Source organism: Lynx canadensis, chromosome B3 (genome assembly GCF_007474595.2).
Source record: "Lynx canadensis isolate LIC74 chromosome B3, mLynCan4.pri.v2, whole genome shotgun sequence".
NCBI classification, from domain to species: domain Eukaryota; kingdom Metazoa; phylum Chordata; class Mammalia; order Carnivora; family Felidae; genus Lynx; species Lynx canadensis.
Window position 1 is genome coordinate 115,328,791 of NC_044308.2, and position 21,873 is coordinate 115,350,663.

Consider the following 21,873-nt stretch of genomic DNA (forward strand, 5'->3'; position numbering starts at 1 on the left):
AAGTCCAGCCTTCCTTTCGTGAAAAAACTATTCTGCTTAACCAAGTTTCCTAGCAGGTGATGTCGGCTGGGTGGTAGACAAAATCATTTGAACAGTTAAGTTTAAGAGAATATGTAAAAGTGGTAGGTGGATAGACCTTTTCACAGATTAAGAGCATGTTAGTGACCCAAACTGGTGATTCTTAAAATTACTATGGTATTGGGAGTACTGATGGTCTTGGACATGGGCCAGATGCTGCCTTAAAATTAACTTGGGTTTACAGTCAGTTGAACTTAATCATACTGAATGGCATGAAAATCTTAATTAGGCACGGTCTGCTATTTGCAAGGATGAGATGTTCATGAATCTAACGATTGTGTATCAGCGTTATGTAAAGCATTTCATAGGAAATTTGAAATTTTAGAAATCTGATTTAAATGGAGAAACGACCCCTTTTGCAGTAGCTTGCAGCTCTCTGAGTTTTGAGGGGATATAATAGGAAAAACCACTGATAGCTCATGAATTGATGGGCTAGACTTTTAGATTAGTGGGCAATTTTGTTGTGTTTTCTTGTTTCCTGGCTGTCCCCCTCTACTTTCGATGGTATTCTCCAGAAATGTCCGTTCATTTCATTACAACTGAGATTTTGAGCCAGTCTTGTTTAATTGCATTTGCATTCTATGTCTGTTTTTTGTACATGTAGTATCACGTTGGTGTTTTTAGGAGCTTTAATCCATCCCCAAATAGGATTTCAAAAGGGAAGGAATGAGAAATTTTAAGGTTAGAAAGGACTTCTGAAGTTTAAATCTGGGAGCACTGAGCATTTATTTCCCTCTTCTGTCACAAAAGTTGGAACAGGATTTGGGTATTTGATTTTAGGTAAAAGTTCCTATTTGTTGCCTAGTTGAGAAATTGAGTGCCTTCCATATGCCTATGGAACACTTCGGAGATGCAGGGGCAAAAGGCAATTTTGGTTTTTGCCTTCATAGGACTGTCATTGAAGAATTCTTTTATTTATTTTTTAGCTTTTTTATTTTTTTGAGAGGGGGTGTCACAGAGAGAATCCCACGCGGGCTCTGTACTGACAGCATGGCGCCTAATGCCAGACTTGAACTCCCAAACCATGAGATCATGACCTGAGCTAGCATTAAGAGTTGGATACTTAACTGACTGAGCCACCCAGGCACCCCACAAGTCTTTATTTTTTAAACAGGTATCAACTTTTAAGCTGGGGCTAGACGAGGCTCTTCAGGTAGACTCCCTCTGTGTCCTCCCACCAGGCGAGGTTTGTCAGTTCTGATAGTTTCTGCTGGCAGTGCTGGAGAAAGACTCTCATTTCTGGTGTTGCTTTCATCTTTTTACTCTATCACACTGGCTTTCTGAAATATCCGCTGACCAGAATCCAGTCCCCTGGGGGAGCTAGGCTGTGCAAGGGGAGCATTCCTCCCCTTTGTGGGTGCCATTTCCTAGAGCTCCTGGAATCGTGTCTTCAGTTGGAGCAGCTGTGTAGGTCATTTTTGTTTTATCTGGAAAGTTGAAGAGGGTCAAGGGTGGGGAAGGAGAGTAACTGTTAATAAAAAAGCTTATTCAGTGGAAGACAGCACATCCTAGGGGTTAAGTTGTATTCTATATGTTTTTGTGTGGTTCCCCCCCACCCCCATCTCTTTTATCGTGCATCCTTCCATTACTTTAATTATTTTTTTTTTTTTAAGTTTTGTTTATTTTGAGAGCATGAGCAGGGGAAGGGCAGGGAGAGGATTCCAAGCAGGCTTTGCACTATCCACACGCAGCCTGATGGGGGCCTTAAACTCACAAATCTAGAGATCATGACCTGAGCCAAAATCAGGAATCGGACACTTAACTGACTGAGCCACCCAGGTGCTCCCTCCCATGACTTAATTTTGCTTTCCCTTGAACATTCCTAATGGTAATACTACCAATCAATCTAATAAATTATTGACTCTTAAATCACTTCCTCTCCAACTTCTTGGTACAGACAGTGCAGTGGAAGAGTTTACGTTCAGCAGGATGGACTTGCGTTCTGCAAGGAAGCGCAGGGAGGAGATAGCTTTAAGAGGTCTTCTAAGTGTGGAGTTTCCATGGCCCCCTCATTGTATTTGGCCTAGCCCTTTTTCTGCCTGTATGGAGGTGGTGAGGAGTCGTGGTCATAGGAGTCGGGATTCACCTATCTTGTCCCCATTTTTGTAGAAGATACAGGACTCAGAAGCGTGAAAAGTTGTGCATCTCCCCCCCTCAGCACAGCCGCATCAGCCCTTACAGTGCACTGGCTCTGAAGAGGGTCTTAAGTGTGTTGTAGCCCTGCAAACTTGGGAACGTGGTTGGTTAGTTTAGAAAATTCCACTTCTCACTGCTTTTGCAAGAGGGTGGAGATTTCAGACTTCACAGGCAACAGATTTGAGTCACTTTCAGGTGAGCATTAGAGGAGGTGGTTTTCCACAACACTGTAGTTTTGAACAAATGCAAAGTTCTGAAGTATGCTCAGCTACTTACTGGTTTCTTTTTGGCTGCTTGATACAGTTATATGCTAATTGTTTGTTTGCTTTTACTACAAGAAGATAATCACCAGGGGAAGTTGTCTCCTATGGTCTAAGTCCATCCCCAGGGTGTAGAAAACATCTTGAAGGAGTCCTCAAGTTCATGGGAAATGAAGGATTTGAGTGGTTAAGAATATACTTTATAATATGAATATAATACGTTTAGAATTATAAAATACTGAAAATGTCATTCCAAATAAAGTTTCCTGACTTGAAAAAAAAAAAGACATTAACGATCCACTTAAAGGAAGGGACTTAGTGGGTTTCCTGGAGGTTTATTATAGTTTAAAGAGAATGCAAAATGCTCTGAGCATCTTAGAGGAGGTGCTGTTTAGAAAGTAATTCAAGGGGCGCCTGGGTGGCGCAGTCGGTTAAGCGTCCGACTTCAGCCAGGTCACGATCTCGCGGTCCGTGAGTTCGAGCCCCGCGTCGGGCTCTGGGCTGATGGCTCAGAGCCTGGAGCATGTTTCCGATTCTGTGTCTCCCTCTCTCTCTGCCCCTCCCCCGTTCATGCTCTGTCTCTCTCTGTCCCAAAAAATAAATAAACGTTGAAAAAAAAAAATTAAAAAAAAAAAAAAGTAATTCAATAGTGATCAGGTTTTAAAGTATCAAACTATTGTGATAGCTATTTAATAAGCTTATATTTAAGTTTTATTTACTGTGTAACCAGAGTTGGGAGTCTTTTTTTGGATTTTGGCTAATTCGATTGCATTGCTTCAATATGTTTTTCTTTTTTTTTTCTTTTTTTTTTTTTTTTTTTTTTTTTTCAACGTTTATTTATTTTTGGGACAGAGAGAGACAGAGCATGAACGGGGGAGGGGCAGAGAGAGAGGGAGACACAGAATCGGAAACCAGGCTCCAGGCTCTGAGCCATCAGCCCAGAGCCCGATGCGGGGCTCGAACTCACGGACCGCGAGATCGTGACCTGGCTGAAGTCGGATGCTTAACCGACTGCGCCACCCAGGCGCCCCTCAATATGTTTTTCTTAAAGGAGTACCAGTGGTACTGTGGTGTGACCTGGTTCTAGGACCGGAGAACCTAGTCCTAGGAAACACTGCATTTTCCAGATTGTGAATAGGGGCATTTCACACAACTGACACCTCATAGCTATTTAATATCCAAGACCATTTCTTCATCCTGAGTCTTCCATGGCCTCCCCTTTGCCTTACTCCCATAAGTGCAAAGTCTGTCCACAGTTGATTCTCCTAGCTAGAAGGCAGAGATGGAGTGGAGTTACAAGAAGAGCCTTGGCTCTTTGAAGTCCCTTTGTACTTCTTGGTGCTACCTGGTTCCTAGTGACTTGATAGGAGTTGAAGCCCCTTGCAAAGGTCCCTGCCAGAGACTCACTTGCTGGAAAGGATCAGGTCGGATATGGGAGAACTCAAAGGAGAATGATTCAGTACTCACCTTTGGAAGGCTTGATTTTCTCATAGCAACGAAAGATGGAGATGAGAAGAAGCCCTTCTCCAAGCTGGAAAATCATGTAGAGGAGAGGGAAGAAGAAAAGTGGCCCAATGACTTGAGGGGGGAATGTCACATTGAGAATGGTAGAACAAAGTTGAACGTTTTGGCATCCAGTTTCCATGCTGACAGTGCGCCTGCACCTGTGTTAGGTTCAAACAAAGCAACCCTATATGCCCTCAGAAGGGACAGGAGGGTGCGACACTGGCCCTTCTCCCTCCCAAATCACCCAAGACCCATTGAATGAACGTGGAAGTCAGTGGTGACTAGTAGTTTTGTGGCCAGAAGTTTTCGTGAGAATTTTTGAGCAGCTTGGGGGTTTCACCATTTGCTTCTGCAGGACTACCAGATTAAAATTGGGAGAATGGCTGGCTGATGAGGGATGGAGGGAAGATGTGAGCCACTATCCTTCATTGGCTTGTATGTTGGGTTTACACACAGGGCAGTTGCAGTGTGAACATACAGAAGATGATCTGAAATTCTTGGGCCCCTTGTCCAGTTCCCTAGTTTCTGGTTTGGGTATCTCTGAGTCCAAAACACTTCATGATTAAAAACCAAACTTGGTTCAGCCCCAATATCTTTGGAACATATTCATGGTTTTGCTCTCGTTTTATGGACTAAAGAACAGGCACCTGGGTGGCTCAGTCTGTTAAGCATCTGACTCTTGATTTTGGCTCACGTCATGAACTCTCGGTTCGTGGGATCAAGCCCCGCATGGGCTCTGTGCTCACAGTGAGGAGCTTGCTTGGGATTCTCTCTCCGGCCCCTCCTGTCCCTCTTCCTCTCTTAAAAAACAAACATTAAAAAGGGGAGGGGGGATGGGATGTTTACATCTAATGAATACATATTTAATTCATGGAGTTGTGGTCAGTGTCTTACCAGAAATTCTGAAAACACATTTATTAGGGGGAGACTACCGTGATGGCCCTTGATTGTGTGGCCATTTATTACCTGTCACTCTTAAAACAATGTACAGTAAGTCTTTGACAGCCTTTTGACTCAACTGTATAACCACATGCTACGTATGTTCTACAGTAATTTTTTTATTAGTGTGTTTTTTTAAAATGGGTAACTTTGTAAGTTTTATTTTTTAAGGCAGTGGGTTTTTTTTGGGGGGGGGGGATACTAGAGTGCTACTAATGTTCAGACTCCAGCAGCATTTGTCTAGGGCTGACAAGAGGCAAAGCTCCTGAAATGTGCTACTCTAGACAGGGTCTCTATCCCACACCAGATTGTCAGGCCGACTGTCCCTGCACGTAGCCCCTGAGTTTGAAATTGGATTAGACTCAGCAGAGGTCCACAACCACTAAAGCTCTTAGGGCCACTTAGCAGAGCTGTCACCCAGTGGTGTCCTTGTCAAGACTGAAGCCTAGGCAGAAAGGGCGGAAGAGTGGGGAAGGAGGAATATTAACACTTACCACGATGGCATGGAACTGCTCCAGTGTTGTTACCTACCAGATTTCAGTTGGAGGTGGAGCCTAGGCTCTGGAGGGAGCACTTTGTCATGAGCTCTTTGGGGTATTAGATGCTCTTGTTCCTAAGCCATTCGATACCTTATCTCCAATATGTCTCCGAGTCCAGGGTTCCTGGTTCAGTGGGTGCATTTGCACATACTGCCAGGAAAATGCCTCTCCTAGGTTTTGGGTCTCCTTCTCCTGAGAGACCAGGACAAGAAAGGCTGATGGAACACAGAGGTCTAAAACAATACTTACCGTCCATTGAGGCGGAAGAGAGCAGAGAGGATGTAGCCCAGCAGGAAGCCGATGAAAGGCATCAGGGAGGAGGTGGCCAGCAAGTGTGGTGTCATGACAAACATGATACTCTTGCCCACATTGATGACTGAGAGCGCTATGATGGCCAGACTTAACAAAAGCATGGTGATGGTCCCTACCTGTAAATGAAAACAGGAAGAAAAGGCAATTAGGGTGGTGGGGGATGGGGAGGAGCAGAGTGACGGAGCATGGGTGGTGGGTATCAGAGGTGGAAAGCAAGGGAGTGCAAAAAAACCTTTTATCTCCCATCTATTTGGAATTCCTAATCAGTAGCTAGGAAGCTTCTTGGAGGACAGAGACCTAATAATTAACATTCTTGTTACTGTTGACTTAGAAAAGAGCCAGATGTTTACCAGCAAAATTAATTTATTTGGAAATACAGGAAGTTCAGTTTGGGACAAGCAAGCCATGACGAACCATAGGCAAGTCCTGAGTACACGGGACAGGGACTTGCTTTTAGAGAGGAAAAGAAGCCGGGAGGGTCTGCTTCATGCAGTTCTCCTTGGCTGGGCTATTGCTGGGAAGGAGGAATACTTCCTCGTGCTGGGGTATGTAAAGTAAGCTTTCCATTAGGCCAGTGGTAGTGTATGAGAGCTTTCCCTTCAAGACTTCCAGGCTCCATGTCATACGAGATTTTCTTTGCACATTTGTCCCCCCCTTTTTAAGTTTATTTTGAGTGAGCATGTGCATGGGGAAGGCACAGAGCAAGGGGGGGAGAGAATCCAAAGCAGGCTCCTTGCTGACAACGATGGGGGGCTCAAACTCCCAAACCGTGAGATCATAACCTGCCAGAGTCAGAGGCTTAACCGACTGAGCCACCCAGACACCCCACGTTGTTCCCTTTCGATCAAGATCGATCTTCAGAAACATCGCTGATGAAGAGTCTGTGTATTCACTAAAGTGGCTTTGTCTGTCACTGCCAGGAAGGGTTTTTCCTGGTTGTCCTGTCCCACGTTGGAAAGTGCTTAGATTGGGAACTGTTGAGGCCACATGAGTACCAGGGAAGGGTGTGAGGGAGAACTCTGAGGCATTTCCCATCTGAAGTCTATATATTGTCAAGATTGAAGGCTTTGGAGAGCATCTTGTCTGAGCTAATACCTCCCTATTGGTGTGCCCCTTCTGTAGAGAGAGGTACAGAGTTGAAAAACTTCAGTCTTGCCGTTTGTCCACAACCTGCCGCTGAGACCGGAGGCCGTAGGTAGTTGTTTCTTCATAGGTCACTGCGTTTTTTGTACCACCTGACTTCACTGAAGCCATGTGCTGAATGTCCATTTCGTGGGCAGCCAATCAAATCAGCTTGCCGGTGACGCAGGAGATGACCTGGCTCGCGCTTCCCACAAAGGTGGCCTCCACAGCTTGCTGAATGACCGAACAAATCAGATCCTCTCGTTGAGGGAGTTTGCGGAACTACACCGAGGGAAGCAGGAGCAGAGGCAACTGTTAAAAGACACAGCACCCTGGCAGCAGCGTAAGCCACAGGTTGGCAGGTGAGACGGGTGAGGCAGTTCACCAGTAGCAGCAGGTACGGGAAAAGCATAGGTGGACTGGCTGAGTCACTCGAACAGCGAGTGACTTCCTTATTTAAGGGAGGTGGATGGCTTGTGGTAAAAGTGGCTTGTCGACCAGGTCATGCTGAGGTTCATCGACCTAACCACATGGACTGGAATAAGCCCTTGCCTAGTTAAGTTAAAGTATTACTTGAATTGCCGTTCCAAATAGAGCATCCAAGAAATTGTATCTTGGCATTATCTACGTGTGACCTCCCACTAGGTAATGTGTTTATGAGCAGATACCTTTTGCCAGAGCCAGTTAGAAATTGGGTGATTTTGATTTGAAAGTCTTTAGGGGGCGCCTGGGTGGCTCAGTTGGTTAACCGTCTGACTTGGCTCAGATCATGGATCTCACAGTTTGTGGTTTGAGCCCCGCATCAGGCTCTGTGCTGACAGCTTGGAGCCTGGAGCCTACTCCGGATTCTGTGTCTCCCTCTCTGCCCCTCCCCGCTCATGCTCTGTTCCTCTGTCCATCTCCCTCTCTCAAAAATAAATATTAAAAATATTTTAAATTCTGAGCTAAGAAGGAGATATATTCTTATATTAGTTGTGACTAACTATGGTCCTTGGCTTCTTCACCTATAAGATGAGGAAGAACAGAGTTGGATTAAATGATTATCAGAGGTCACTTCACATTTTTACATTTTTTTTTCTTTTTAGTATTCCTGTACCTCCACAAACTATCTTGAATGCAATTAAGTGATAGACACAAACATTTCTGGGTTTTTCTTCCCCTGCTAATGTGGGGAGTGGTCCAGGCAGAGGGAAGGACATGTGCAAAGAGAAAAGAGCTAACACTTGAGGGGGGGTGGGGTGGGTGGTTGGCTTTAGCAAATCAAGAAGAGCCGGGGAGGCTACATAAGGGGATTGAAAGTTTATCCTGCAGAGAGTATGGAACCAGGGAGGTGTTTTAAGCAGTGGAGAGACGTGACAGAGTTTGTTCTTTCCGTCTCCATCCTCAGGTTGAACCTGATCGAGGAGCCAGGTTCGAAGGCCGTTTCAGTTGTGAGAGAGGATAGTGGCCCAAGTGACGGTAGTGTTGTCACAGGTGGAGAGGAATAGATGGATCCAAGTGAGCGACAGCAGAATAGCCAATCACCTCTTCAGGTGAATGTGACAGGGAATGGAGAGGACATTGAAAAAGACCAAACGGTTTTGTGGCTTAGGCAGCTGGGCACATGGAATGCCATTCTTTGAGATAATAACGGGGAGGAGATGGCTTTAAGACATACTGACCATATATAAGTGTGTTTGGTGTGTCTGTGGGAAGTGACTGCAAGAATTTTCTGTGCCACCATCTTGAACCACCTTTCATTTGTTATGACTTCTACAAGCTAAAAACCTTTTTTGCACAGTGAAGGAAACAACAAAACTAAAAGAAGAGATTTGCAAAATGACATAACTGATAAAGGGTTAGTATCCAAAATCTATAAAGAACTTCTCAAACTCCACACCCAAAAACCAAATAATCAAGTGAAGAAATGGGCAGAAGACACAAATAGACATTTTTCCAAAGAAGATATACAGATGGCCAACAGACACATCAAAAGATGTTCATCACTCATCAGGGAAATACAAATCAAAACTACAATAAGATATCACCTTACACCTGTCAGAATGGCTAAAATTAACTCAGGAAACAACGGATGTTGGCAAAGATGTGGAGAAAGGGAACCCTCTTACACTGTTGGCAGGAATGCAAACTGGTGCAGCCACTCTGGAAAACAGTACAGAGGTTCCTCAAAAAGCTCAAAATAGAGCTACCCTGGGACCCACCAATTGCACTACTAGGTATTTACCCAAAGGATACAAAACTGATTTGAAGGGGCACATGCACCTGATGTTTATAGCAGCACTATCAACAATAGCCAGATTATAAGTTACAAATTTTTAAAAATAAAGATAAATAATAGCCAAATTATGGAAAGAGCTCAAATGTCCATCAACTGATGAATGGGTAAAGAAATTGTGATACACACACACAAATGGAATACTACTCATCCATAAAAAAGAATGAAATCTTGCCATTTACAATGGTGTGGATGGAACTACAGTGTAATGTGATTAGAAAATAAGAAAAAAGACATTCCACTCGTGTGGAATTTAAGAAACAAAACAGATGAACATAAGGGGAAAAGAGAGAGGCAGACCATAACTATAGAGAACAAGATGAGGGTTGCTGGAGGGGAGGTGGGCAGGGTATGGGCTAAGTAGGTGATGCATATTAGGGAGGGCACTTGTGATGAGCACCGGGTATTATATGGAACTGATGGATCACTAAATTCTACTCCTGAAGCTAATATCACACTATATGTTAACTAAGTGGAATTTAAGGAACTTGAAACAAAAAAGACATACTGAGTTTTAAATGCATGAGACATTCAGGTAGAAAGATTTGGCAGTTAAATGGATCCTGGGGGCACGTGGGTAGGTGGCTCAGTTGGTTAAGCATGCAACTTTTGATCTCAGCTCAGGTCTCCAACTCGGTGTTGTGAGTTCAAGCCCCATGTTGCACTCTGCTAGGTGTGAACCTGCTTAAATGATGGACGGATGGATGGATGGGTGGATCCTGCAGTTGGAAAAGGTTGAGGGCTGAAGATGGTATTCTGGAAGTCATCAGCTTGTAGATGGTCATTGAGAAGGACCAGATCTATGGTGGAGAGACCCTGGGCTTTGGGAAATTTGGCAAGAAAAGAAAGCTTGGGCGAAGGCAGAGAAGTAACTTTTACCAGAGGAACTCATCAGGGAATACAAAGAGACGTGCCAGAAAGACGAGAGGAAAAGCAGGAGCGTCCAACTGAGGGAGGAGGCTTCTGAGAGGGAAGCGGTGGTCAACCATGCCAAAAGTTGCTAAAACGTTAAGGATGGATGAGAAATGTCTGTTGGATTTGGTGAAGAAAGAACAGGTGGTCATCGAGACGCTGAATGGATGGGAGACCAAGGAGGAGAGAAGAGGGATTCAAGTAGCTGAGACTAACTTGAGAGCCTGCTACCTGTGAGAGCAGCCCTGGTGGGAGTGGTGGGGGAAAGGTGTGTGCTGGAGGGATGTTTCCTGAAGTGTAGGTAGGGAAGGAAAGGGAAGTGTTGGAGCCCTGTAGGGATTGTTTTGTTTTTTTAAGATTGGAGAGCAGTGAACTTGTGTCAACACCAATTGTGAAAAAACATGCGGAGACTTAAGAAATGAGAATGAAGTTGGGGGAGGCTTTGGAGGTTGGGGGCCATAATCGATGAAAGGACATCTCTGAGAAGCGAGAGTAGGGCGGATGGATGATGCCATCCAGAGCTGAGGTGGGGTGTTCGAACTCGGAAAGGAGGAATGACCTTTCTGGGTCTTCCAACAGGGTGGAAGGGGCGCTGTGGCCACTGTATGGGGACTGTGCCAGGACAAGGGCAGAACTACCCTGGACGGTGGTAGTGTGAAAACCAAAAAGTCCTGAGAACCTGACTTGCAGCTTCTTTGTTCCAAGCCCCAAACTGCTGCCAAGCCTTGGGCTTCCAGGCAGCATGCCCTGTAGGTTGGCCCAAGGCATCGACCCAGGGCAGAGACAAAAGCAGGCTCTCGGAGTGTCAGGAGTACCAGGATGAGCTGGGGCCCTGGGGGGTGAGCAGTGAGCTGGAGGGGAGACTGACTGGGACTGAGCTCCAGGGTCACAAAGTTGGTAGAGGGACCAAGGTGACGCTCCAAGAGTCTGTAATTCTTCCGAGGGCAAGGCAGTGGCATGATGTCCTGAGTGTGACCACAGTGCCCCTCCACCCCCAGCCCTCTGGGGCCCTACCCCTCTCCCTTCCACCCCACACCTGAAATGCTAGGAGCACATACGCCACCTGTTGCCCTGGGCTCTTCTGTGGCTTCTCGTAAAGTCAGCCAAGTTTGCCCTCGTTCCCCCCGAGTGTCCTCTATCCAGACTTCTCCCCAGGCTGACCCACATCCTACCCTTTCCAAGCCTGTCCTCTCCAGGAAGCCTTTCTAGACTCCCTGCTCCTCACTCCACCTTCTTACATCCAACCACACCCACCTGCCTGTGTGCTGTATGTGATATTCTTCCTCGTGTGTTCCTCCACTTTCTGCTAGTACCCGACTCCTTGATGGCAATGAAGCCTCAGAGTGTGTAGCATAAAACTTAGCATCTGGGCGGTGCATCACACAAGCCTTTTGGTTATTAAAATGATGGCTGATAATTGTGTTATGAAATGTGTTACAAAGACAATTTTCCTCCTAACTTTTCCAAAGGATTCTCATGTACATTACCAGCCCACGAGGTAAGTGTACCAATACTAGACCCTTTACGTTCTCCAACGAGGAAGGAAACGGACACGGAAAAAGCACAAATGACTCTGTTCAAGCCATACATTGAGATGATGGTGGTGCTCTTGTTCCCTGCACAGGGCCCCAGGTTCTTACCTTCTTGACATAGGGTACATATTGTGGCCGTTTGGCATTGAGGAAGATCCCAGTGGCACAGGGAATGAGAACCAGGATTAGTGATATCACAATGCCTCCATAAGGTACCTTGTCCTTCAGATCCCCGGCATAGATCCCCCTGGAGTAGACATACAGGAGGAGGGGCATCATGCCCAGGGCACAGAAGGTGGAGCAGGTGGTCATCACGATACTGGGTGGGAGAAGCAGGGGAGAGTACAGAGAGACAGCGCCCGTTAATATAGACTATTTGTTGAGTGCCTGCTAAGTGCCAGGCACCGTGCTAAGCACTCTACATACATTAATTCCTTTCCTTTTCCCAGTAGGCTTAAGAGATACAGGCTACAGGTTGATAGTCTCATGTTTGTTACTTTCTGCTTTATCTTTATTTATGATAGAGTGTGAGTTCCAAAGCCTGAGTCATAATATATATTCTCAGCTCTAATTTGTATCCTAATTGTACTATTACAATTTCTATTTGGAATCCAGTACATGTTGGTCACAGGACCCTGTACAGGGAGAGGCCTTCCAGAAAGGCCACCCAAAAGAATGAAGCTGCTAGGGAACATTGTTGGATTTGCGGATATTCGTGTGACAATATGCGACTCTGGTTTCCGTTCTTGCGGGCATGTTAGTCATGAGGGCTTGGCAAGAGCCCAGGAAATCCCCACTAAGTGTGTGTTTCCCCTCCCACAGCCCTAACTATCTGCATTAATTTGTTGTTTCCACAGAGGTGAACTATAGCTTAACTGAACATCAAGCATGGCCTAGGTCAACGGGGCCAGAATGTAGCCATCAAGAACAGCAACAGGTAGAGGTATCATCATTAGGAGTAAGATGTCAGAGCAAGGCACGTGGCTGGCTCGGTCAGAAAAGCATATGACTCTAGATCTTGGGGTCATGAATTGGAGCCCCATGTGGGGTGTAGAGATTACTTAAATAAAACTTAAAAAAAGACATCAGAGGTGAGGAGAGACCCTCAAAAAATGCTGAGAACTTAATAATGGGAAAATCCTTCCTCTGTGAACATCTAAAACACCTATGAACACATATTTGAGCTTGTAGGAAAATTAGGGAAGTTTCCAGGTACCAGAGACAATGCAAAGGAGTTGGTGGGTGAAGTCAGGCTGGAGCTGCACCGCGTGGAGTGGGGAGGGAGGGGGGTGTTTGTCTGGGAATCTGGAGGCTTAGGTTTTATTGCCCAAGGGAGGGACCAGAACTGAGGTCTTATGCTTATAAAGGAGAGTTGAAACCAAGATATCCATAATAAAAAGAACTGTTGGAAAAGAAAAGATCTAATTATCTCACATGTCAAATATAAAATCATAAAGGAAAAAAATTTGGAAAAGCATAATGATGCCACACATGTTTTAAAACACATGGGAGCTGACCTTGGATTACACAATAATTCGTAGAAATGAGGGGCACATGGCTGGCTCAGTCGTAAGTGTCCGACTCTTGATTTTGGCTCGGTTCATGATCTCACGGTTTCATGAATTCGATCATGTCAGACTCTGCTGACAGTGCGGAGCCTGCTTGGGATTCTCGGTCTCCCTCTCTCTCTGCCCCTATCACACTCGCGCTGTCCCTGTCCCTTTCAATAAACTTAAAAAAAATTTTTTTAAATGACACCTAAAGCACAAACAACCAAAGAAAAAAATAGATATATTTAACTTCTTCAGAATTAAAAATGTTTGTGTTTCAAAGGACACTATCCAGGAAGATATACTAATGGCAAATAAGCACATGAAAAGATGCTCCACATCATTAGTCATTAGAGAAATATAAATTAAAACCATGAGGAGATCACCACACCCAATAGTATGGCTACAATAAAAATGATGGATAATAAGTTTGGTGAGGATGTGAAGAAACAGGAATCTTCCTGTGTTGTTGATGGGACAGTTACAGAACGACCCAGCAATTCTACTAGATACATACTCAAGAGAATCAAAACATACGTTGTTACATATGTTGACACAAAGACTTGTATACTAATGTTCATAGAAGCATTATTCATAATAGCCAAGAAGTGGAAAACAGTAAAAATGTCAACTGAAGAACGGATAAGCAAAATACGGTGTATCCATACAACTGAATATTATTCAGCCACGAAAAGCAATGTGTTAAGTACTGCTACGTGTTACCACATGGGTGAACTTTGACAACAGTGCGCTACGTGGAAGAAGGAGAAACATAAAAGACCACATAGTGTGTGATTCCACTTATATAAAATTGATAGACATGAAATAGATTAGTGATTGCCAGGGGCTCAGGTGAGAGAGGAATGTGTAGTGACTGCTAACTGGTTTCTTTTGGGGATGATTAAATGTTCTGGAAGTAGATAGTGGCAACAGTTGTACAACCTTGCGAGCATACGGAAAACTATTGGATGGTACACTGTAAGAGAGTGAACTTCGCAGTATATGAATTATAGCTCAATAAAAAACAATTAAATCCGGGGAGCAGCTAAAATAATTCTTAGAGGAAAATGTTTAGAGCCTTAAATGTTTATATAGGGAAAGCAGAAGAGTAAAAACGAGCTAAATATCTTACCCAGAAACTTAGAGAAAAACAAAGGAAACTCATGAAAATAGAGGAAAGAAATGATGTACAAAAATTACATACAATGAGAGGATCAATTAAACCAAGAGTAGTTTCTCTGCCAAGTCCAAGAAAAGACTCCTCTGGCATGCTAACCCAGGAAAAAGGGAGAAGGCACCATTGATTGTATTAGGAATGAAAAAGGGAACATAACTGCAGACACATTAAAGATTTTAGAGAGTTCTAGAAGAAACCAAGGCCAGTTTTGTACTTTCATTTTTCAGTTTAGATTGAATGGACAATTTCCTGGGAAATATAAACTACAAAAACCAATTCAAAATGAAGCTGAAACCTTAGTATTGCTGAAGGATATGAAGGAAGTGAAAACCTACCCTCCAAACCCCACATGATGTATATGGTTTTATAGCAGAGCTCGGCCAGACGTTCAAAGTACAGGTGGTCTCACTATCATACAGACAATACAAAAGGGGGAAACCTTTTGTATTGTAAATTGTATGCCCCAATTTATTGTATATGAATAGTGTAATTTTAGAACCAAAGCTGCAAAAGGATATCATGAGGAAGGAAAGTTAGGGGCCGTTCTCGTGAACAAAGAAGGAGAAGTCATAAATACATTATTAGCAGATTAGCAATGCTTTTATAAAATAATACAAAAAATAAGATGGAGGGGCGCCTGGGTGGCGCAGTCGGTTAAGCGTCCGACTTCAGCCAGGTCACGATCTCGCGGTCCGTGAGTTCGAGCCCCGCGTCAGGCTCTGGGCTGATGGCTCAGAGCCTGGAGCCTGTTTCCGATTCTGTGTCTCCCTCTCTCTCTGCCCCTCCTCCGTTCATGCTCTGTCTCTCTCTCTCCCAAAAATAAATAAACGTTGAAAAAAAAAAAATAAGATGGGTTTGTCCCAGCAATGTAAGAGTGGGTTAACATTAGACTAAATCCACTGACCTATATCACTGTATTATCACATTAAAGTAAAAATGGTATCATTTGATAGATACAGAAAATTGTCATTCAACAAAATTCAATGCTCGTGCATTACAAAAATTAGCACACTAGCAACAGAATAGAATTCCTTAACCTGAAAAGGGTATCTATCAAAAAGTACAGCAAACAGTAAACTTCATGGTGAAAAATTAGAAAGTTTCCTCTTAGGGCGCGCCTCGGTGACTCGGTTGGTTAAGCATCTGACCTTAGCTCAAGTCATGGTCTCCTGATTCATGGGTTCCAGCCCCACATAGGGCTCTTTGCTGTCAGGGTGGAACCAACCTGGGATTCTCTGTCCCCCTCTCCTCGCTGCACTTGCCCTGCTCACACTCTCTTGGTCTCTCAAAACTAAACATTAAAAAAAAAAGTTTCCTCTAAGAAGAAAGATAAAGCAAATGATATCTATTACCATCACAGTTATTGTAAATCATCCTATATATGTCTTTGCTAGCACAGCAAAACAAGAAATAGAAACTGTATGGGATGGGAAAAAAAGAAACCAGACTTTCATTACATGCCAATGATTGGACTGTCAACAGAGGAAATCCAAGTGAATTCATAACTAGTAAGGAAGAGAATCCATGAGTTTCTAAAAACATTAACAATATGAAGGAGGCACCTGGGTGGCTCAGTCAGTTAAGCATCCGACTCTTGGGCTTCAGCTCAGGTCATGATCTCACTGTTGGTGAGTTCAAGCCCCACGTCGGGATCTGCAGAGGCTGCTTAGGATTCTCTCTCTCTCTTTCTCCCCCTCCCCTGCTCATTCTCTGTCTCTTTCTCAAAATAAATAAATAAAATTAAGAAAAAAAAAGAAACAAATATAAAATGTTTAGAAATCTAAAAGAGATATGCAAGATCTTTATAGAAGAAATTATAAAACTCCATAGAAAGGTATAAAATAAAGTCCAAATAAAAAGAAAAGCTCTATCATTTTCATGGATGGGAAGACCCAATATTATAAAGATGGCCTCTAAATTTATCTATGAATTTAATCAACAGTCCAGAAATATTTTTGTAGACTTGAGAACTAATCCCCAAATTCAAGTGAAGAGTTAAGGGCCAACAACAGCTAACATTTTCAGGAAGAACACGGTGTGGGGATTTGCCTTTCAAATACTGAGACTTATAAAGTCATTGTAATTAAGAAAATTTGGTTCTCGTGCAAAGAGCCACATAGACCAATAGAGGAGACATTGCAGACACAAACCCATGCACATTTGTGAATGTTATCTATGTGAGAGATGGCAGTACAACTTACTGGAGAAAAATTCACTCAGTGGTACTGGGAATTTTCTCTATTCATATGGAAAAGATAAAATTAGATCACACCATACGTAAAAATAAGCGCTAGGTTGATTGCAAATCTCCATGTGAAAAGCATAACTTTGAAACTTGTCAAAGAAAATGTAGGGGAATATCTTCATGACCTTGAGTGTAGTAAATGATTTCCTAAAGGACCCCCACCAAACACAAACTAAGAAAAAATATTGGCAAATTCTACTAAATTAAAATAAGCACTCTGTGTTATGAGACATCATTATCAAAATATAAAGGCCAGCCCCAAACTGTGAGTAGACCACTGCAACGCGTCAAAACAACAAATAACTACAAATCAAAGAGAAAAACACAACAGTTCATTAGAGAAATAGGCAAAGACTTATTTCTGGAAGACCAATGGTGAACCAGTCTTCCGCCAAATGGTCAATAAACCTATGACAATGTGCTAAGCCTCTCTTGAGATCACATTTAACACTGCTGTGACCCATTTCACTCTTACCAGGTAGCGAAAACTATCAGAGTCTGACAACTCCGAGTACAGCGAAGACAAGGAGGAAGAAGGATCTATCTACACTGCTCGGGAAAGTGTGACCCGGAATGACTACTCTGGAGACTCGTTTGTGGATGTGTGAACCCTACGACCTAGAAGTGCTGTTTTTATTATATACACTCTCACGTGGCAGCGCAGGGGCATAGGGTACAAGACTGTTCACAGCAGCAGAACGAGAAATCCCCCGAAACGTCTGCGACTAGAACAGATACATTCAAGCAAAGGACACTGCAGTCCAGAGGCACAAAGTAGCTATTTTATTCATATGCCTATATCTCAAAAAAGCAAGCTGGCAAATGATAGGGGCAGCGTGGTACTGTTTATACAAATTTTAAGAACGTACAAGCACAACAATGTATCTTGCCTATGGATATATACAAGTACTGCCTGTAGCAATAGTATAAAAGGGTCTGTGCTCCCTCGGGGTGGGTAGGGGACACGGGATTGGGGAGGGGCGCACAGGGGCTACAGGGCTACTATTGATCTCTTCTGAGGAGAAGAGCCACACACAACTAGTGTGCTTGTTTTGATGTCCTTGAGCAGAGGAGTCATGCTTACTTTGGCTTGGTGTGTCAGGAGTTCTGGAATTTGCTCTGGGACGTGGTGTGCCTCGGGGTGTGCCTTGGAAACCATGCCCCAAGACCTCTGGTGGACTGCTGTGCAGGTGCCGGGTGCACCTCCTACCTTGCTGGTGTCTATGACTGTCGCGATCCTCAGTTTACCCTGAGAGACAGGGAGGGGAGGTGACTTGACCAGGCTCCATTTCGGAGACTGGAGCCTGTTCCGTAGGAACATCATGGACCTGGCTGTCTCTCGGGGGACGGAGGGCCAGAGGGAAAGGGGCACGTGGAGTTCCTTACTCCTCCTTCCTGCTTAAGTTCTCAGAGCACTGCGCACACCCTGCTTTTGGACATCTGTACACTTTCCCTCCAAATTCTGGGAAACCTCTGGCAGGTCTCTGGACTTCAGCTCCTCGTCTATAAAATGCAATGGGAGTCTTAACCGCCCCCACCCCAACTCTCAATGGCAAATCCTATTGTTTTGTACTTAAAGAGAGGTCTCGTACTGGCAGCCTTTGAGCTACAGCTGGCTCCTGAACACACGATTTTTTTGGCTTGCACCGTGTTTTAAAATTTTTTAATGAGTTGCCAATATTGAAAAATTTGGAGATTTCACTTAAAAATGGAGATTCACTTAAAAATGCCTTCTCTTGAATCGGCCACAGTGGCTCCCATAGAACACCCACAGCAGACATGCGGCATCTGCCCTGCTTAGGGGGCCCATCAGCCACTTGGCTCATCTATACACATGCCGGGCCCTGAAAGGATTTTAAAAAAATTCTTTTTTTATAAAAAAAAATTTTATTTTAGAGAGTGTCTGAGCAGGGGGAGGGGCAGAGGGAGAGAGGTGAGAGAGAGAGAGAGAGACAGAGAATCCCAAGTAGGTTCCATGCTCAACACGGAGCCCCACACAGGGCTCGATCCCACCACCTGATCATGACCTGAGTGGAAATCAAGAGTTGGACACTCAACCGGCTGAGCCACCCAGGCACCCCATGAAGGTATTTGAGTAGAAGTGCAGGATCTGGAGTCTCCCAGACCTTGGACAAATGTATTAACCTTTCTTAGGCTCAGTTTCCTCATCTTTATTTATTATTATTAATAATTATTTAATGTTTATTCATTTTTGAGAAAGAGAGAGAGACAGAGCATGAGCGGGGGAGAGGCAGAAAGAGAGGGAGACACAGAATCCGAAGCAGGCTCCAGGCTCCAAGCTGTCAGCACAGAGCCCGACGTGGGGCTTGAACCCGTGAACCGTGAGATCACGACCTGAGCCAAAGTCAGATGCTCAACTGACTGAGCCACCCAGGCGCCCCTCAATTTCCTCATCTTTAAAATGGGACTATTTACAGCACCTCCTCACAGGATGCTGTATGAGGATTTCATGGAAAGTGCTTGGAGCAGTGCCTGGCTGTTTTTTATTATCAGTATCCTTTCTGTATAATACATGTAACATGTTGTCCCAGATGAACTCCAATTGTAATTTAAAGTCTGGCAGCGCGTGAAGGTAGATGATGAGATACATATTGCACCATTGGGCTCTAAGGCATGGTTTAATGTGCGTGGGAGGTTTGTCTGTTTGCAGGGACGATATGGCAGGAGGTGGCCATCCCAACATTGTCTTTGTGGAGTCTTGGTAGAAGTGAGAGTCCCCACGGGCCCAGACAGGGAGGCTGAGCAGGCGAGCATGAAGGCCCACGTTCCTGAGTCACTGAGGCTGGGCCGGGGGTGGGGGGGTCTCGAACCTCAGAAATGCAGGCCTAACTGGAGAGACCTCACTGGCACCCATTGGCTGATGAGGCTGGGACATCTGGTCACTTACACTTAAAAATGTCTCCTTGTTCTTTACATGGTCCTTCCTTGCTCTGCCGTTTCTGCAGGTTCACAGAGCCCTGAGAATACCCCTTCCCTGACCCCCGACTTCCTGCACCCCTTCTGCACTGGAATTAAGATACAGTCTGGATTTCTCAGGACACAGAGGCTGCAATGAGCCGCGTCCACAGGGCAGACCGAAGACTGACGGTTTGCTGTGCAGCAGGAAGGACTCGGATCAGACGGAGGGAAGAATTTCCTCACAGGTAGTTGAACGTGTTCCCAGGGAAGACTGTACGAGCCAAGTCCCCTCTTTGTGCCTCTCTTCCCATCAGCTACCTCGTGAGGGCTGAGTCTCGTGGGTGGAGAGGCCAGAGCTGGGGTGGTGGGTCCCAGGAAGGACCAGCTCACTCTTTTTTTCATTTAAAGAGCGGTGGTCTCACTCTACATCACAGACGGGGTTTCCTTAGTTGTCTGGTTTGCTTACTGGAGTTGGTAGGGTGCTGGCCAACACAGGCATGGATGGAAGAAGGTCTCCACTGAGGACTGAACGTCAGAGGAGGCAGGCTGGGGACTGAGCCTCACAGAAAGGCAAGAGCTTTCGCTGATGAGTTTCCTTCAGCCAGCGTGGGCTGCTGCTGGGGCTGGAGCCCCGGACTGAAATGGCCTCATTCTGGCAGGTGTTCTAGATCAGAGTCCCACCTGTTTGGAAGGACAGGTGTTCAGCCGGCCCCTGTGGAAATGAGCCTTTGCCGACTTCTGCTCGGAGGCTTTGGGTGAGAGGACACTGCTGGTGTTTTCCCTCCCAGTTGGGCTGAGATGTGGCCAAGCATGGCCTGTGCCAGTGTTAGGAAACTCAAGGATCTGCCTGGTTGTGTGTTTGCACAGATGCGTTCCTGTGCCCGATGGGCCCACAGGGAAAGTTAAAAGAACCCCTCACTGCCTGGATAGTTGGAAGGATCTTTGGAATGTCTTGCCTATTCTGCAGGGATTGGAAGTGCTCTGTGGTTCCAGGGTGGCTTGGACCATCTGCACTCCCTTTCGGACCTCTGGTCTCAAGGCAGACCACTTGCCCACCATGGTAAGTGGGCAGAGTTTCCCAGAGGCCCCTCGGGTTTAAATCACTACTCCTTCAAGACAGTGCTTGTGGCCCACTTGTGAGGGAGTCTTCAGGAGGCCCCTGGACCAGGTGGGCCCCTTTGACTTGGTGTTTAAACCAAGGTCTATCCCAGATCCTACCTCCAGCCCTGCATAGACTCTGGACGACAATGCCCACCACCCCCTGCCCTAGCATCCACCTGGCCCCCGCTCATGCCCGATCCTGGCTTTAGCCCAGCTTTCCCCCTAGACTCTGACATCTCCAATGCAGCTCCCATGCCCAGCCTGCTCCCTCCTCACCTCCAGTCCTACCTGAGGTTCATGTCCCCCTTCATGGCCAGACTGAAGATGTTGGACAGGGTCCCCCCGGGTGAGCAGCCGCAGACAAGGATGGCCAGTGCCTCAATGTTGTTGAGCTGGAAGACCTTGCCCAGTGCAAAGGCGGTGAGGGGCATGATGCCGTACTGTGCTATCAGGGCGATGGCCAGCCCCTTAGGCTTCCAGAAGTGAGCCTTGATCTTGCTGAACTCCATGGTGCAGCCCAGCGAGAGCATGATGATAAGGAGCAGGAACACCAGGATGACGCTCAGTGCCTTGTCGGTGGGGCGCTTGCCGAAGTTGGGTGGGAGGGTGAAGTTGAGCGTGGCAGTCACATTGTGGGGCTCCATTCTCCTGTGTGGCGGCGGAAGGCCAGGGGCACCCGGCACACCCCTCGTTCGCTGCCGACTCCCTTCCCTGCCCCGTCTTTGCTGGGTGCCTTCTTCCGTCACCTCCCGGGGCAGCAAGCTTCAGGACAAAATGTGGCTCTGGGCAAATAGAAGGATTATGCAACTGGGTGTTCTGTCCTCTGGCTGTGGCCCCAAAGGGGAGAGAACCCAGAGCCTTATCTGCCTGGCCTTCCCTGCTTCTTCCAGTTTCTGTACCTCTGCACCCTTCCTGGATGTCACTTACACTCCCTCCCCCCACCCCCCCTTAACACTTGGCTGCCTCTGGGACAAGAGGGCCATTTCTGTCCTTTACTGCCCACAGAGCATGTGCCACAAGCATTCCGTCTCTGGGGACCCGTCCACGGCCAGCACTGATCCAGGCCAGGCCCTTCTTGTTCTCTGTTCAGTCTCTGATGCCTCGATTCTCATTCGGGGAAGACGCCCTCCCCATGCCCAGCGGGTCCCCTCCGTCTGCCCCCAAACCCATGTAGTGAGACTGTCGGGTGTTGCATTTCCTTCCCGGACATAGGTAGCCTATCTCAAGGTGCTGTGGGACAAGGTAGGGGCAGGTGTGCTGCTGGCTTCCA

The 21,873-nt window shown here is 45.8% G+C and overlaps 1 protein-coding gene across 1 annotated transcript; it reads right to left on the reverse strand.

Moving 5' to 3' along the window:
• Positions 1–1,398: 1,398 nt before the first annotated feature.
• SLC10A1 (solute carrier family 10 member 1) lies at positions 1,399–21,502 on the reverse strand. Its single transcript, XM_030319422.1, has 5 exons — positions 20,892–21,502; positions 11,720–11,930; positions 5,708–5,886; positions 3,942–4,138; positions 1,399–1,505 (listed from the first exon to the last, which is right to left on the reverse strand). The coding sequence occupies exons 1-5, from the start codon at positions 21,245–21,247 to the stop codon at positions 1,399–1,401; spliced, it is 1,050 nt and encodes a 349-aa protein (XP_030175282.1). The 5' UTR covers positions 21,248–21,502.
• Between the last annotated feature and the right edge of the window lie 371 nt (positions 21,503–21,873).

Excerpts from the sequence above, each read along its gene's own strand:
- SLC10A1 (XM_030319422.1), bottom strand. The coding sequence starts at position 21,247 with ATGGAGCCCCACAATGTGACTGCCACGCTCAACTTCACCCTCCCACCC. Across the intron at positions 5,887-11,719 it reads ATGTACCCTATGTCAAGAAG|GTAGGGACCATCACCATGCT; the intron begins GTAAGAACCTGG and ends TTTCATTTACAG. Across the intron at positions 1,506-3,941 it reads GAAAATCAAGCCTTCCAAAG|ATAAAACAAAAATGACCTAC; the intron begins GTGAGTACTGAA and ends TCAACTTTCCAG.